The sequence below is a fragment of the Suncus etruscus genome, chromosome 11 (genome assembly GCF_024139225.1).
Source record: "Suncus etruscus isolate mSunEtr1 chromosome 11, mSunEtr1.pri.cur, whole genome shotgun sequence".
NCBI lineage: Eukaryota > Metazoa > Chordata > Mammalia > Eulipotyphla > Soricidae > Suncus > Suncus etruscus.
In genome coordinates this window covers 57,804,102-57,821,202 of record NC_064858.1, presented here as the reverse complement: position 1 = coordinate 57,821,202, position 17,101 = coordinate 57,804,102, and the positions used below count along the sequence as shown (strand labels likewise).

General features: G+C 45.5%; 1 protein-coding gene across 1 annotated transcript in view; it reads left to right on the top strand.

Annotated features, from left to right (window-relative positions):
* The first annotated feature begins 13,686 nt into the window (after positions 1 to 13,686).
* Positions 13,687 to 17,101, top strand: part of GNPTAB (N-acetylglucosamine-1-phosphate transferase subunits alpha and beta) — a 92,143-nt gene continuing 88,728 nt past the window's right edge. Inside the window, exon 1 of the mRNA XM_049782802.1 lies at positions 13,687 to 13,803. Within this exon, the coding sequence (XP_049638759.1) occupies positions 13,687 to 13,803 (117 nt within the window). The remainder of the gene's footprint in view (positions 13,804 to 17,101) is intronic.

The window sequence follows — 17,101 nt, the reverse complement described above, 5'->3', positions numbered from 1 at the left end:
GAGATAGCATGGAGATAAGGCATTTTCCTTGCATGCAGAAGGATGGTGGTTCGAATCCCGGCATTCCCATATGGTCCCCCGAGCCTGCTGGGGGCGATTTCTGAGCATAGAGCCAGGAGTAGCCCCTGAACGCTGCTGGGTGTGACCCAAAAACAAAACAAAAAATAAATAAATAAAAAGACAGGGCTCTTAGAATTTGGGATTACAGGAGACGGGAAAGATCAAATCAGGTTGGAACATGTATTTGCATGCAGGAGCCCCATCTCTGATCCTACCAGCACATGGACTCCAGGTATTGGGAGAGGACTTGCTTGGCACCACTGAATGTGGGCCTCTCATTCCTCCGAAGTTAAAGAATGTGGGTTTTTACCATCTTATATAAAACAAAAAGAAAATTGCATTGGTTTTGTTTTTTTGGGGGGCCATACCTAGCAATGCTTCTTACTATGCTTTCAGAAATCACTCATAGCAGGCCGAGGGACCACATGGGATGCAGAAGATTGAACTGGGTTGGCTGCATGAAAAGCAAGCACTTACCCATTATACTATGTCTTTGGTCTAAGAAAAGGGATTCAGAACTCTTTGGAGGGAGGGATTATTAAAAAAGTATCCAGGAAAAGTACAGTGAAGTTCTGTTCAGTAATTTTTAATAATGCTAAGCACACAACTGCTTCTTCTACTGAAAAGTATTAAGATTCTTCCTCTTCCTAGTAAAAGAATAGAATTCTCCTTGAGAAATATAAATTTTGGGGGTTCAAGCAATAGTATAGCAGGTAGGGCATCATTTATGGTCCCCTGAGCACCACTAAGAGTGTTTTCTGAGGGGCTAGAGCAATAGCACAGCGAGTAGAGTATTTGCCTTGTATGTAGTTGACTCAAGTTCCATCCCCTGCATCCCATATGGTCCCCAAAGCCTTCCAGGAGTGATTATTGAGCACAGATCCAGGAATAACCACTGAATGCCACTGAGTGTGGCCAAAAAATAAGAATTATTCCTGAGTGCAGAGCCAGGAGTAACCCCTGAGCACCTCTGGGTATGGCTCAACAACAAAAATTAAATCAAGGGGCAGGAGAGATAGAACAGTGGGTATTTAGCTTTGCACATGGCTGCCCAGGTTCAATCCCTGTCATCCAGTATGGTTCCTTGAGCACAAGGAAACATTCCTGAGTGCAGAGGCAGTATTGCCAGGTATGCTCCCCCCAAAAAAAACCACTAAAATAAAATTTTAAAATTAAATTTGCAAGAATAATTCCATGGAAGAATATACATTCATAGCATTAACAATAATGACCTGGTTAAGGGAAGTCATGCTCTGAAGAAAGGAAATCTTTAATTATTTCACATACTAGTTTTTATGATTTTGGGTTAGTTTTATTTGTTGGGTTTGTTTTGTTGTTGTTGTTGTAACACCAAGAATTTCTCAGGGGTTCCTCCAATCTCTCTGCTCAGGAGTCATTCCTGGCCATATGGTGAACCTTACAGTGCCAGGAACTGGACCTGGACCTTCTGCATACAAAGCATGTGCTCCAGGGACCCCAAGAGCTCCATGAGCTCTCACTAGCCATTTTACATACTTTTCATTGTTGTTCCTTTCGCAGGAGGGGACAATGGAAGTGAAGTGTTTAAGGAAAAGATAAAGTAGTGCAAATATTACTGCAAGTGCAGGCCTAAGGGCTGAAAGGAGAGTTCCTTCTATTACTTTTTTTTTGACTGTACCAATAATCAAACCAAGGCCCTCACACATGCAAGGTATAAACTCTACAGCAGAGGAAGAAACTGGGATCTCCAACAAGCAAAGCCTGCACACACGCACTGTGGTACCTCATAATGGCCATTTTAGTACTTAACCATATTTATTACAGCATATCTGCATAGAAATAAATTATTGGGTAATTTAGGTCATGTTTTCCTAAAGAAATAACTATTTGGGGCGGAGAGACAGTATGGAGGTAAGGCGTTTGCCTTCCATGCAGAAGGACAGTGGTTCAAATCCCAGCATCCCATATGGTCCCCCAAGCCTGCCAGAAGCGATTTCTGAGCATAAAGCCAGGAGTAACCCCTGAGCGCTGTCAGGTGTGACCCCCCACACACACAAAAAAAAGAAAGAGGGGCCGGGTAGGTGGCGCTGGAGGTAAGGTGTCTGCCTTGCAAGCGCCAGCCAAGGAAGGACCGCGGTTCGATCCCCCGGCGTCCCATATGGCCCCCCCAAGCCAGGGGCGATTTCTGAGCACATAGCCAGGAGTAACCCCTGAGCGTCAAACGGGTGGTGCCCAAAAAAAGAAAAAAAAAAAAAAAGAAAGAAAGAACTATTTGACAACCTAGCACTGCTAAAGCCTCAGCAACGGGCATGCTAGAAGGGATCATTGTTAGAAATTATCATTTAGTATGCTGCCACTTAGTGGTGAAATGAATTGAATGCTGTCCAAATCTAAAACCTGGAGAAGTGATTTTTATTTTTACTTTTTGTTTTGTTTTGTTTTGTTTTGGTTTGGTTTTTGGGCCACACCCGGTGACGCACAAAGGTTACTCCTGGCTATGTGCTCAGAAGTCACTCCTGGCTTGGGGGACCACATGGGACGCCGGGGGATCAAACGGCGGTCCGTCCAAGGCTAGTGCAGGCAAACAAACAAAAATGATAGATAGATAGATAGATAGATAGATAATTAGATAGATAGATAATTAGATAGATAGATAGATGATAGTAGATGGATAGATGATAGATAGATAGATAGATAGATAGATAGATAGATAGATAGATAGATAGATAGATAGATGATAGATGGATGGATGGATGGATGGATGGATGGATAGATAGATAGATAGATAGATAGATAGATAGATAGATAGATAACCATGTCCACGAACACAGTAACCATGTTCACACTAGACCAGCTCCTTAGACCCAGTCTTCTTGACCGAGATATAAACCAAGCCATGAAAAATCATGGGTACAACTGGCCATAGCAGAAAGCTGGCCATCTCTAAAGAAGAGGGTAGGCCAAAACCCTGCCCTCCCAAAGCCACACCTGCTGTCTTCATCACCCAGAATCAACATTTCCCCAATGGTCCCGCCTCATCTGAGAGCCTCTAAGAGTTCATTCGGGGACATTGTTCTGACCACACTTCAGATAGTCTGGCTTGGGGGCTGATATCATGAGGGCTTTTTTGGAGTGAGTGTGGGCAACCTTTTCGGGAATCCTCCCTCTTTCAGAAGGCCTGGCAGCTGAGTGCGTGCCTCTAAAAGTTGCAGTATAAGTAATAGTGTGTTGAATTTCTGGATAACTATTTTTTGATGCTGTCATGCCTATTGAAACACATTAATTTGGGGCTGGAGTTATAGAACAGTAGTAGGACATTTGCCTTGCATGGGGATGACCCCATTTTGATCTCTGGCATCTCATATGATCCTCTGAGTCTGCCAACAGCGATTTCTGAGCACAGAGCCAGGAGTAACCCCTGAGTGTCACCAGGTGTGGCCTAACACCCCTCAAAAAGAAAAAAACCACCAATTTAACAGAATGGACAGCTCACAAGAGCTTACTGAACTTTCTGCCATTGTATTAATGACTTCATTGGAGACACAATAATTTTCACAAAATAGATGGATGGATGGATGGATGTATGGATGGATGGATGGATGGATGGATGGATGGATGGATGGATGGATGGATGGATAAGTAGATAGATAGATAGATAGATAGATAGATAGATAGGTAGGTAGGTAGATAGATAGATAGATAGATAGATAGATAGATAGATAGATAGATAGATAGATAGATAGATAGATAGATAGATCAAATTGGCTTTGAGGGGATGGCTCTGGCTATGGATGTTCTTTCCAGCTGTGTCTGGTGCAATGCAACAGATGACAAGCAGATGAGATGCTGCTTGGATCCTGCAGTGCTGGGATACTTCAGTCATGGGGGTACTGGGGCTCTCAGAGCTGCTGCCAGGAGTGCTCAAGGGATCATGTGATCCTGAGATTTGAGCTTGGATTGGGTACATGTTTAGGCATGTGTCCTAACTGCTGTAACCATCTCCAAACCCTCAAGTTGATTTTATTAAAGAGTTTGTGGATCAATTGGCATTACTTCTAGCAAGGGGTTCTGATGCATTGTCCAAAGTAAAGGCATTTTATAGTCAAGAAGACAGAAGGATGGAGTGATTAGCAAAAGAAAGAAAAGCAGGGCCGGAGAGATAGCATAGAGGTAAGGTGTTTGCCTTTTATGTAGAAGGACGGTGGTTCGAATCCCGGCATCCCATATGGTCCCCCGAGTCTGCCAGGAGTGATTTCTAAGCGTAGAGCCAGGAGTAACCCCTGAGCACTGCCAGGTGTGACCCAAAAAACAGAAAACAACAACAACAAAAAAAAAGGAAAGCAATTTCAGGGAAAGCCTCATGAAAAATATAGGGATTCTGACCTAGATGATCTCCTTCAAGAGAAGAAGACAATTTTCCATTGGATTGAATGGTTTAAAGCAGTGGTCCTCAAACTATGGCCTGCGGGCCACATATTGTATTTGTATCTGTTTTGTTTCTTCATTGCAAAATAAGATATATGCAGTGTGCATAAGAATTCGTTCATAAGTTTTGTTTTTACTATAGTCAGACCCTCCAATGGTCTGAGGGACAGTGAACTGGCCCCCTGTTTAAAAAGTTTGAGTATCCCTGTAACCCCCACTCAACCACACCCACAGCTGGAGAGACAGTACAGTGGGTAGTGTTTTATTGCACACAGCCAACCTCAGCTCCATTCCAGGAATCCTATAAGAGCACCATCAGAAGTGATATCTTGCCACTTTGCTAAATGAGTCTATTGTTTAAATAAGTTTTTTTGGTAGAGCCTTTAAGGGTTTTCTAAATACAGTAGCATGTCATCTACAGTGAGAGCTTGACTTTTTCTTTTCCTATCTGGATGCCCTTTATATCTTTTCTTGCCCAATTGCTGTGGCAAGTACTTCCAGTACTATATTGAATAGGAGTGGTGAGAGGGGGCAGCTTGTCTGATAACAAATTTTAGAGGAAAGGCTTTTAGTTTATCTTCATTGAGAATAACATTTGCCATTGGCTTGTGGTAGTTTACCTTGACTATATTGAGAAAAGGTGCTTTCATCCCATTTTGTTGAGAGTTTTTTTTTTTTATCATAAATGGGTGTTGGACCTTATCAAATGCTTTCTCTGCATCTATTGATATTAACAGATGGTTTTTATTTTTCCTTTTGTGGATATGGTGTATTATGTTAATTGTTTATGTATGTTAAACTATCCTTGCATTTCTGGAATGAAACCTAATTGGTCATAGTGTATGACCTTTTTTTTTTTTTTTTTTTGGTTTTAGGTTTTTGGGTCACATCCGACAGCGCTCAGGGGTTACTCCTGGCTCTACGCTCAGAAATTGCTCCTGGCAGGCTCAGGGGACCATATGGGATACCAGGATTCGAACCACCGTCCTTCTGCATGCACGGCAAATGCCCTACCTCCATGCCATCTCTCCAGCCCTGTGTATGACCTTATTGATGAGACATTGGATCCTATTTGCCAAGATTTTGTTGAGTTTTGTTCATTAGGGATATTGGTCTGTAGTTTTCTTTTATTGCAGCATCTTTGTCTGGTTTTGGTATCAGAGTGGTGTTAGCTTCATAAAAATATTTGGGGGGCCAGAGAGATAGCATGGAGGTAAGGTCTTTGCCTTTCATGCAGAAGGTCATTGGTTCAAATCCCGGGATGGAGCCAGGAGTAACCCCTGAGCGCTGCCAGGTGTGACCCAAAAACCAAATATATATATATATATATATATATACATATATATATATTGCTTCACACATACACAAAATAACAACAGCAAAAATCAGACCTGGCTCAGAGTAACAGAGCAGCCAGTAGGTGTTTTGCTTTGGACATGGCTCACCCAGGTTCAATCTCTGGTATTCCATTTGATCTCCTGAGAATCTCCAGGAGTTATTCCTGAGTGCAGAGCCAGGAGTGAAGCCCTGAGCACCGTTAGATGTGGCCCCCAAATTCAAAAATAAATAAATACATTTAAATGAATGAAATAATGGGGCCAGAGAGATAGCATGGAGGTAAGGCGTTTGCCTTTCATGCAGAAGGTCAGTGGTTCGAATTCCGGCATCCCATATGGTCCCCTGTGCCTGCCAGGGGCGATTTCTGAGCGTAGAGCCAGGAGTAACCCCTGAGCCCTGCCAGGTGTGACCCCCAAAACAAAAAATATAAATAAATAAATAAATAAATAAATAAATAAATAAATAAATAAAAAAGAGGCCCTTTGCCCTACCTTTCCCATCCCCATCTCTGGGCCTTTCACCTACAGATTAAAATATTAGATTAGGAGAATCTAAGCCATCTCTGGAACCCTTTGTGGTTCACTTTGTGGTTCATTTCTGGTCACTTATAGCTCCAAATCCATTCACTCAGAAACTCTCTGAACTATTAGCGCGAGGTGGCGACGGTGCCCTATTTTGCCACTAGGGAGCCAGAGAGAAATTGCAGGAAGCTGTTGCTTTTCTGTGTCCTCCTGCAGGAGGAGCAATACCACACCGACTTCTGAAGTAGTGGATGCTTCACCCTGCCAGGCGCAGTGAGCAGAGCAGGCTGGTACTTATGCTTAAGACCCGGACAGCACAAAGAACAACCAGAAAAACAAAACAAAACAAAACAAAACAAAACAAAACAAAAACACGGTGATTTTCATTTGGGAATGCGGGGGAGGGCTTGAGCCGCACCTGATGGTGCTCAAGGGCTACTCCCAGCAGTGTTTCAGGAATCATCGCTTGCACAGGAAGCCCTTGAAGCCCTGTGCCTCTCTAGCAAGGAAGCTTTTCTTTTCTTTTCTTTTTGGTTTTGGGGCCACACCCGGCGGTGCTCAGGGGTTACTCCTGGCTATCCGCTCAGAAATAGCTCCTGGCAGGCACGGGGCACCACATGGGACGCCGACATTCAAACCAACCACCTTTGATCCTAGATCGGCTGCTTGCAAAGCAAACTTCGCTGTGCTATCTCTCCGGCCCCAGGGAAGCTTTTCTTTACATTTTTGTTTAAGTCACTATTTGGCAAAACAAGTAAAAGCTGTTTTGAAGGACCAAAGCGATAGAAGAACAAGTAGGGATATCTGGATTCAAACCACTGCACCCCATATGGTCCCCAGAGACTGCCAGGAGTAATTCCTGGTTACAGAGCCAGAGTAACTCCTGAGCAGCACTGTGTGTGCTGCCTCCCACCAAAAATTAAGAAAAGTAAAAGCTGGATGTTTTGAGCAGCTGGGGATGTGGCTCAGTGTTAAGAGTTCAGTGTTAAGAGTTCTGAGATCATGGGTTTCATCAGGAAGGACAGAGGAAGAAGGAAGTTAATTTCTCATAAGTAAATCTCATAAGTAAAAAATGTAAACAGCAATCCCCAAGTAGAGGCACCAAGACTATCTAATAACTGAACCTGGTCTCCATCTAGGGGACTCCAGTTCTGACTGGCCAAAATGGAACTTTCTGGCAGCCACTTTACCTTTCTTATTCTCTCTTCTTCCTCATCTTCTCTCCCCTCCCCTCCTCTGCTCTTTCCTGTTCTCCATCCTCTCCCCTCCTCTCCTCTCCCCTTCTTTCATCTTCCTTTCTCTCTTCTCCCCTCCACTCCTCCTTTCCTTTCTCCAAGGGAAAAGAATCCATCACAAGACATTTTATGCTTATCAATGTAAGTAGGTCGCCCAAGCCTTTTCCATCATCTTGCCCTATTTACTGTCTTAAAATTTTTTTTGTGTGTGGTTTTCTGGAACACCTTTCTGCTTGCTAGAGGAGACACTGTACACTTGCTGAGTCAGTTGACAAAATTAATTACATGTTTGAAATTAACAGATGACTGCTGTGCCAAAAAACCGAGTCACACCCTCCCTCTGCCACATGCATTTCATCACCAGGTTCCAGCAGGTAGATCACTAAAGATCCTGGAATTCATTCCTGGACACGGTATAGTCCAGGCCCTGGGCTCAATCCCAGGCACCTCCTACTTTTTCAGTGCTTGACTTCAGCACTTCAGCCCCACCTTGTCCTTCTGATCACCTGATTGTTATGTCAAATCACAATAAGAACTCAATAATTTCTCCAAGTCTTTTGTTGTTGTTGTTGTTGCAAAAGAGTTTCAGATGTTTTGTATACTCTTTCTTTGTGTATACAAATTATTTTTTCCTTGGGGGTGGGGCAGTGCTCAGGAGACCATCTGTTGTCTTGGTTATGGAACTGAGGATGAAACCTGTATGGTAAACAGGATGCGTGGAAAAGCTTTTGCCCAGCCCTGTGAGCCATCTTCTGGTTTCTATCCTATAACTGGTTTTTCGTTTGTTTGTGTTGGGTATTTTGGGGGAAGGGAATGAAGTGGCACCCATTGCTTAGGATCACTGCTGGTGTGCGGTGCTAAGTGCACTCTCTTTGTGTCTGTCTCTGTGTCTCTCTGTCTCTGTCTCTCTCAGCTGCTGAGAAAGGTGGCATATACCCACATGGGTGGACCACCCATAAGATGGCAAACACTTGTCTTAGACTGGCAGAGCTTTGTTCTCTTCCCTAGGTTACCAGATGGTTGACAGGACACCCGAGAGGGAGCACTCTTACCTTCCTGCTCTTCCCCCTCCACATTATTGATCCTGAAGTTACATTTTGTAAACCAGTTTGATTTCTTTTTTGAGATTAAACCCAGGTCCCATGTATGAAAGGCATCACTGAGCAATGTCCTGACAAACTTTTTTTTTTACTTTTTTAAAATATATTTTATTTTATTTTATTTTATTTAAACATCTTGATTACATACATGATTGTGTTTGGGTTTCATTCATGTAAAGAACACCACCCATCATCAGTGCAACATTCCCATCACCAATGTCCCAAATCTCCCTCCTCCCCACCCAACCCCCACCTGTACTCTAGACAGGCTTTCCATTTCCCTCATACATTCTCATTATTAGGACAGTTCAGAATGTAGTTATTTCTCTAACTAAACTCATCACTCTTTGTGCCAAACTTTTTTGAGGTGACTTTACTCAGTGCTCAGAGGATATAAAGTTCTGGGGAGCAAAGAAGGATTAGTTCATGCAAATAAAGCACATGCTCCATTTCACTGAGTTATTTCTCTGGCAACAACTCACCCCCAACTTTTTTGTTTGGGGCCATACCTGGTGAATGCTCCGGGTAACTCCTGTTTCTGCTACTCAGGAATTACTCCTGGTGCTGCTTGGGGAATCATATGGGATGCTGCGGATGGAACTCAGACCAGCCACTTGCAAACCTTACCCTGTAATATCTCCCACCTTCTTTTTAGAGTAAGTTTTTCTTCTCTTTCCTAAAAACATTGTTAAAAGTCACTTCTTCCTTGGGGGGAAAGAATAGGAAATCAAATTCCTAAATTTGTTTTTTTCTGATCTGCTGTTGATGTAGAACTCAGATAACAAAGTAGCTGGGGTAAAGAAAAAGGAAAAGGACAGGGCGGGTGCATTTATGGGACCTTTAAACCCAGAAGACTGATGCCTGGAAAGGAAATGTCATCTTGCTGGAGGTCCTATAACTGCTCTATCTCTGCTTGCTTTCCTGGAAGAACCTCCCTTAGAGAAAGCCCATTACAAAGATGTTTGTCCTGATAAACTAAGGCTCTTGGAGGTGTAAAAGTCTAGCCTGGGTAGGCTTAGATATTAATGCACCTGATCAAATAACTTTGTTATCCTTCTGATGACCACTATTTCTTTTTTTTTTTTTGGTTTTTGGGCCACACCTGGTGGTGCTCAGGGGTTACTCCTGGCTGTCTGCTCAGAAATAGCTCCTGGCAGGCACGGGGGACCATATGGGACACCGGGATTCGAACCAACCACCTTTGGTCCTGGATCGGCTGCATGCAAGGCAAACACCGCTCTCCAGGCCCATGACCACTATTTCTAAGGAATAAATATTGTATGTGGAGGACAGCCAGGGCTCTCAGTTCATGAGGTATTGGCTCCCTAACCCCATGCTTTTTTTCTCTTGTGTTTGTCTTGTTTTGTGTGTGTGTTTGTTTTGTTTTGTTTTGGGGTCACACCTGGTGACACTCAGGGGTTACTCCTGGCTATGCATTCAGAAATCGCTCCTGGCTTGGGGAACCACATGGGACACCAGGGGATCGAACTGCGGTTCATTCTAGGTCATCATGTGCAAGGCAAATGACCTACCGCTTGCACCACTGCTCTGGCCCCTGTCTTTGTTTTCTTAATCCTGCTGTATTAGGTCCATTCACTTGATCGATTCACCCTGGCACAAAGGTTCTCAGAATCAGAGTGTAGATTTAGAGGGAAGGAATGAGGAGTTCTAAAAGCAAAACTTGGGGACCAGGGCAGTAGTACACTGAGTAGGGCAATAGCCTTCCATTCAGCTGACCCAGGTTCAATTCCCAGCACCCCATATGGTCTCCAGAAACTACCAAGATTAATTCCTGAGTTCAGAGCGAAGAGTAACCCCTGAGCAAAGTAGGTTTTATCTAAAAAATGAAAGCAAGCAAGAAGGAAGAAAGAAAAATAGATGGCTAGATAGAAAAGCAACACTTGTGGTTTTCAGCAAGCTCCTGAGTCTGTTTTCTAGGTTCTTTTTTTGGGGGGGGGGCTTTTATAGATTATTTGATAAAAGATTTTCTGATAAATGGGACTGTTTCTCCCACTGCTCAGATGAGAGTTAAAAATCATTTTCACAATCCCATATTAGATTAATCTTATTCTTTTTGAATTGTACATGTTAAATCAGCAGAAAAGCCTCATTGTTTATGGAACAAAGTTTTAAAAAAGTTTTTTAAGTTGAACTGGACTTGATGACACAAAATTTGATCTCCAGCCCCTTTAACTATATCTTGCTCACCTGTCATAACATACTTGCATATTGAGGCATGTTTTCTGCCTCTGAACTATATATATCCTTTGATCACATCATAGCTGTACTTGGGGGTAAGGGCCATACCCAGCATTGCTCAGGTCTTATTTCTGGCGCTGTGCTCAGGGATAATTACTGGCAGTGCACAGGGACCATATAGGGTGCCAGAGATTAAACCCAGATTGGCAAACATCCACATTGCTGTACTATTGCTTCAATAACCATCAAAGAGTTTTTGTTTGTTTGCTTTTTTTTTTTTTTTTTTTGCTAACAGGTTGGCAATGCTCAAGGGTTACTCCTGACTGTGCTTAGTGGTCATTACTAGTGGAGCTCAGGACTTCATGGGATGTTGAGGATTGAACCCAGATTGGCCTCGTGCAAGCCAAAAGCCCAATCAACTGCTCTATTGCTCCAGCCTTCATCATAGCTTTTTAATAAAAATAATTTTTATTGTGACCAAAGTGAATTATGAATCTTTCACAGTAATATTTAAGGTACATAGTGACAATGAATCAGGGGTATTCCCACCACCAGTGTTGTCCTCCCTCCACCCCTTTTCCTAGCATGCATCCATATCTCCCTCCCCTCATTTGCCTCCTGGACTGCTAGTGTAACTGCTCCCCTCTGTATATAGCTTGGGTATTGATTCTGTTGTTTTTGACTTTGGTGTTCGGTGTTTGGGTTTGGTATTTGAGTCTGATCATTTTTTATTTCCACTTAATGTTCATACAACTGTTTGGTCCTGGTAACCTCCATTTTCCCCCATCAATTCATGAGGCAGAACAAGATGATTCTAGTTATGTGGTTCTGTTGGGAAGAAAAAAAGAAAAAAACTGGGAGGAGTCCATCTAGAGGTTATAAATATCAATTTAAAAGAAGGGAAAAAAGAAGAAAAACATAACAAAAACAAACAAAAAACAACAACCCTCCCAAAACCAAAACCAGCACCAGCAACTACAATAAATGCACAACAGCAACAACAACAACAACAAACAACAACAAAATAATAACCATGAGAACAAAAAAAAAGAAAAGAAAAAAGGAAGGAGGGCTGGTGTGGCAAGCAAGGTTTTTTTTTTTTTTTTTTTTTTTTTTTTGCCATCAGCACAGTATCTGGGAAATTAGAAAGGCCTAAGAGGCTCAAGAGGTTCAGGCTTTCTCCACCCCTGAAGCATACTATTCATGGGAAAAACTACTGGCTCCATACACACATCATAGCCTTTTTTTTTATCATGTCTTTTTTTTTAATGAGACCTTGTTTTGTACCATTTCTAATTTCATGTTTTTCATAATATCTTTAAGTAGCATGATTACAAACATGTTTGTAGTGGGTTTCAGTTATAGAAAAGAACACCTCCCCCCCCTTCATACATGGGTGACATGGAAACTATTATGCTGAGTGAAATAAATAAGAGGGAGAGAGACAGACACAGAATAGTCTCACTCATCTATGGGATTTAAGAAAAATAAAAGCCATTATTGTAATTCCCAGAGGCAATAAAGATGAGGGCTGGAACTGGGTACGATGTGAAGCTTAACACAAAGAGTGGCCATCATAGCTTTTTTTTTTTTTTTTTTTTTTTGGTTTTTGGGCCACACCCGGTGACGCTCAGGGGTTACTCCTGGTTATGCACTCAGAAGTCGCTCCTGGCTTGGGGGACCATATGGGACACCGGGGGATCGAACCGCGGTCCTTCTAGGCTAGCGCTGGCAAGGCAGGCACCTTCCCTCTAGCGCCACCGCCCGGCCCCATCATAGCTTTTTGTACTTAGTGATTTACGTCTTTTATCTCTTTCACCAGGTTCTTTGGGAAATGACCAGATCTAGGGTCTCATTCATTGTTGAATACCAGGCACTAAGATGCCAGACACTGCTACATAGTATAGAATAAGTGAATATATTCACGCAACTTGGCCCAAAGCTTTTCTTCTTTCAATTTTCCATTTTTGTGGGTTTGGTGACACATCTGGCGGTACTTAGGGTTTACTCCTAGCTCTATGCTCAGGAATCACTTTTGGCAGCGAGGGCTCAGGGGCCCAGGTAGGGTGCCAGGGATTCAACCCAGGCATCCCTTAGCCGTTGTCTGGCTCAGGTTTCCTCTTTCCAGCAACACGGAATAGAAAAACGTCTCTTCTTAACATTTTGATGCCCACGCGTTTTATTTTGCGTTTTTGGGTCCTCAGGGATCATCATGCCTGCAAGAATGCTCTGAGAAGCACATGAGGTGCCAGTATCGAATCCCGAGTTAGCCGCGTGCAAGGCATGACCCTAACGTGCTGTCTTATTTCTCGGGCCAGTCTTCTGGCACTCTGAGAAGCGCACACACAAGAAGACACACCCGAAGTGTTCCCGGCAAAACAAAACAGCACTACGGTACCTCCTCCTTGCAGGCAGGGACGGCCCCCTCCCCATCTTGACGGTGCCGGGCGGACGTCGGCCGCGCAAGCGCAGACGCGGAAGAGCGCGCCTGCCGCCCGCCCCTCCGCCCTGCAGGTGGCGCTGCCGCTCTCGCCCGGCCGACGGGCCTGGGCCTGGGACCGCCTCCGCCTGGGTCCGCCTCCGCCGCGCCGAGGGCGTGAGCGAGCTCGGCCTCCCGGAAGCGGCGGCCGGGGCGCGGAGCCGAGCGAGCCGAGCCGAGCCGAGCCGAGCGGGCGCCGGACCGGAGCGGCGATGCCGGGCGGGCGCAGGCGCTGAGCCGAGTGGCGGCCCGGCGGCCGGGCCCCGCTGAATGGCGTCGGGCTGAGCGGGGCGGCGGCGGCTCCTGCGCGTGTGCGCGGCGCGGCTGGGCGAGTGGCGGCGGCCGCGGGGATGCTGCTCAAGCTCCTGCAGCGACAGACCTACACGTGCCTGTCGCACCGCTACGGGCTCTACGTGTGCTTCGTGGGCGTCGTCGTCACCCTCGTGTCGGCCTTCCAGTTCGGGGAGGTGGGTTCCGGCGCGGCCTCGGGTCGGGGTCGGGGAGCGCGGGGGCCCCGTCCGCCCTCCCGCGTCGTGCCCGGCCGTGCGGCGCCCCAAGCCACGGGGTGCTCGCGCGGACCTTGTCCCCTCCGCCCCGCGTCCTTGTGCGGACCCCCCGCCCCCCCCCCCCACACACAGCTGCCATCCCCGTCCCGTTTCTGTGCCGCTCGCGCGACTCGCGCCCGAGCCAGCGGCCGCCGGGGGCAGCGCCTGCGTTCGACGAGGCGCGGGTGGGTGCGCGTCTGTGCGTGTCGGCGTGTGCCAGTGGCCCGGCCCTCCCCTCCCCTCCCCTCCCCGACAGCGCCGAGGCGGGACCAGGAGCTGGATCTGCTGTCACTTGGGGGCCCCGTTCCGTCTCCAGCCGGCAGGTAGGTGCGCGCCCAGGGCGGACGCGCCGGCACCCCGGGCCCGCACGTGACCCGGCTGGGCTCCCGGCTGTAGGACCCGGGCGCCCGGCCCGGCGAGGGGGAGGCGAGGCTGGGCGCCTGCCCAAAGGGCCTGGGGCTGGAGGGGGTTTCGCCCACCCCTTCCAGGGCGGTGCTGTGGCCCTTTCGGACCGCTCTGACTGGGCAAAGAAAGTCAAATAATAAAAAGTCGTCGGATTAGGTTGTCAAAGCTTCTGGCAGCAGGTCCGGGTAGTGGGGTGGGTTTGAACACCCCTGTTTTCCTTGGCCCATGTGCCTCTCTGGATGGGCAGGCTAAACATTTGTTTGAATGAAACCAACCGTCTCAAGGTTTAGGAAGGACAATTCAGTCATTGTTCACCCTTTTGATCTGGTACTTTTGGTTTTGTTTTCTGTTCTAGGGCCATGCGGGTGGTACTTAAGAGGCTACTCCCGTTTATGTATTGTAAAGGACGGGGCTCACACCCCATAATTAGGGGACCACATTGTGCTGAGGAATTGTGCGTGCCAAGTATTCACAGGAACCCATCATATCGGGAATAAGAGTCCAGAGACTTGAAGTAGGTGAGAGGAAGTTTCTCTGTGTGTGAATATACAGTGTCTCTCTCTCTTGGTTTTTGAATCACATTCAGCTATGCTCAAAGGTTACTCCTGGCTCTGCACTCAGGAATCACTTCTGGCAAGGGTCAGAAGAGGACCATATGGGACCATATGGGATGCCAGGAATCGAATCCAGATAGGCTGTGTGCAAGGCAAGTGCCCTACCTGCGGTTCCATTCCTCTATCTCACATCTCTTTTTGTTTGTAATTTTTTGGAGATGAGGGTGAGGGTTCAAACCTGGCTATGTTCCAAGGGACCTCGAATTCCTTGCTCTGTTCAGAGGTCACTCAGCATTCTTGACCCTCAGGGAGCCTTGTAATGAGCCTTGTAATGCAGAGGCATTAACCTGCTGCCCACTTGCAAGGAAAGTGCCTTAATTCCTAAACTATCTCTCTGACCCTAAGTACTAAGTAATGTTATTATGACATTATTAGAATGACCTTGTAAGCATTATGTAGACTTTAGGTTTATGTCTGTCAACATACCTTAAGTTCACTACTAACCTTCAGCACTAACAATATCCACTGCTTTTTCTGAATTTCCCCTCTCTCCTCTCTCTTCTGGTCATCCCTATACTCTTAAATTTATTTAGTTTATTTGTTTGGTTTTGGTTTTGGGCCACACCCGGTGATGCTCAGGGGTCACTCCTGGCTCTGCGCTCAGAAATCGCTCCTGGCAGGCTCGGGGAACATATGGGACGCTGGGGATTGAACAGAAGCCCGTCCTGGTCAGCCACGTGCAAGGCAAACGCCCTACTCCTGCGCTCACCGGCCACATATGCGGCCACATATGCGTTAGATCACTCAATGTCTGTCTGACTTAATTCACAAAGCATAGGAGTCCTGTAGGTTTATCCATATTGAAATTACTGCCTTTTAAAAATAAATAGCAACGAGGAGAAAAAAAATGGTAGTTCCAAGGGTTTGAAATGTCTTTTTCTTTTTGGGGGGCTTGGAGGTTGCAAAAAATCTTGAGTGGCTTTGAGAGGCCCCAGTTTTCCATGTACTTGAGCTCTGCACCCTGGCTCGATTGTAAAAACCCTGTGCAGAAAATTGTCGTCTGTTTGCTCTAATCCTGTCCAGTGCCAGGTCCTGTCAGAGGATAGTCTAATAGGTATTTGTTTTAACGGACGAATTTTATGGCATCATTTCCAAGTGTGCATTTTTGGTTCGTGCTGTTGGGAAAAATAAGTCTGGTGAGAAAGTACCTAATATTATACTGTCAGCTGTGCTCTTCTTGTTTCTTGGGTCCCGTCATAATCCAGTGAGTATTTGCAGAATAAAGCTCCTTTTGTTAATGGGTTTCCTTTCTCTCTTTTTTTTAATCTTGATTATAATGAGCAGTTTATTGACTCCCCTGCAGTGTGAAGGTGACTTAAAGGCATTGTCATTAGAACTCTTTTTTGGCAGGGGTGGGCTGTGTGGGAAGGTGGAGTAGGGGTGTGGGGCCACAACTGGCAGTGTTCAGAGCTTACTCCTTGCATTCAGAGCTTACTCCTTGCTCTCAGGAGAAAGGGATCGGGGATCAGCCCCAGCAGGGTTCTAGTGGCTGTGTGCAAAGCTTGTGCCCTATCTGATGTTTTATCTGTTCAGCCCTAATAACATTTTTTTATTATTATTTTTTTATTTTTATTGTAGCCAAAGTGAATTACAAATTTTACACAGTGATATTTAAGGTACACGGTGACAATAAATGAGGGCCTTTCTACCAGCAGTGTTGTCCTCCCTTCATCCCTGTTCCCAAGCATATATCCCTTATCTCCCTCCTTTATCCCCCAGAATGCTAGTGTAACTAAAAGCATATTTGTTAACATTATTGTAAACCATATTTTTTGCAGTTCCAGATATTTTTTACTAGTGGTTTCTTACAGGTTTAGAGTCAAAGGAGCACTGTAAAAACAATATTAGAAGTGTCAATTAATGGGCCCGGAGAGATAGCACAACGGTGTTTGCCTTGCAAGCAGCCGATCCAGGACCAAAGGTGGTTGGTTTGAATCCCGGTGTCCCATATGGTCCCCCGTGCCTGCCAGGAGCTATTTCTGAGCAGACAGCCAGGAGTAACCCCTGAGCAAGGCCGGGTGTGGCCCAAAAACCAAAAAAAAAAAAAAAAAAGAAGTGTCAATTATTGTTTGCATGGGCCCACCAAAGTATGGGGGTCATGGAAAGGAAAAACTTAGGCCTAAGTACAAGGAGACCCTACCCCTGAAGTTTCCTGACATGAGACCATTTTAGGCTCCAGGCAAACTACTTTGTCCAATGCC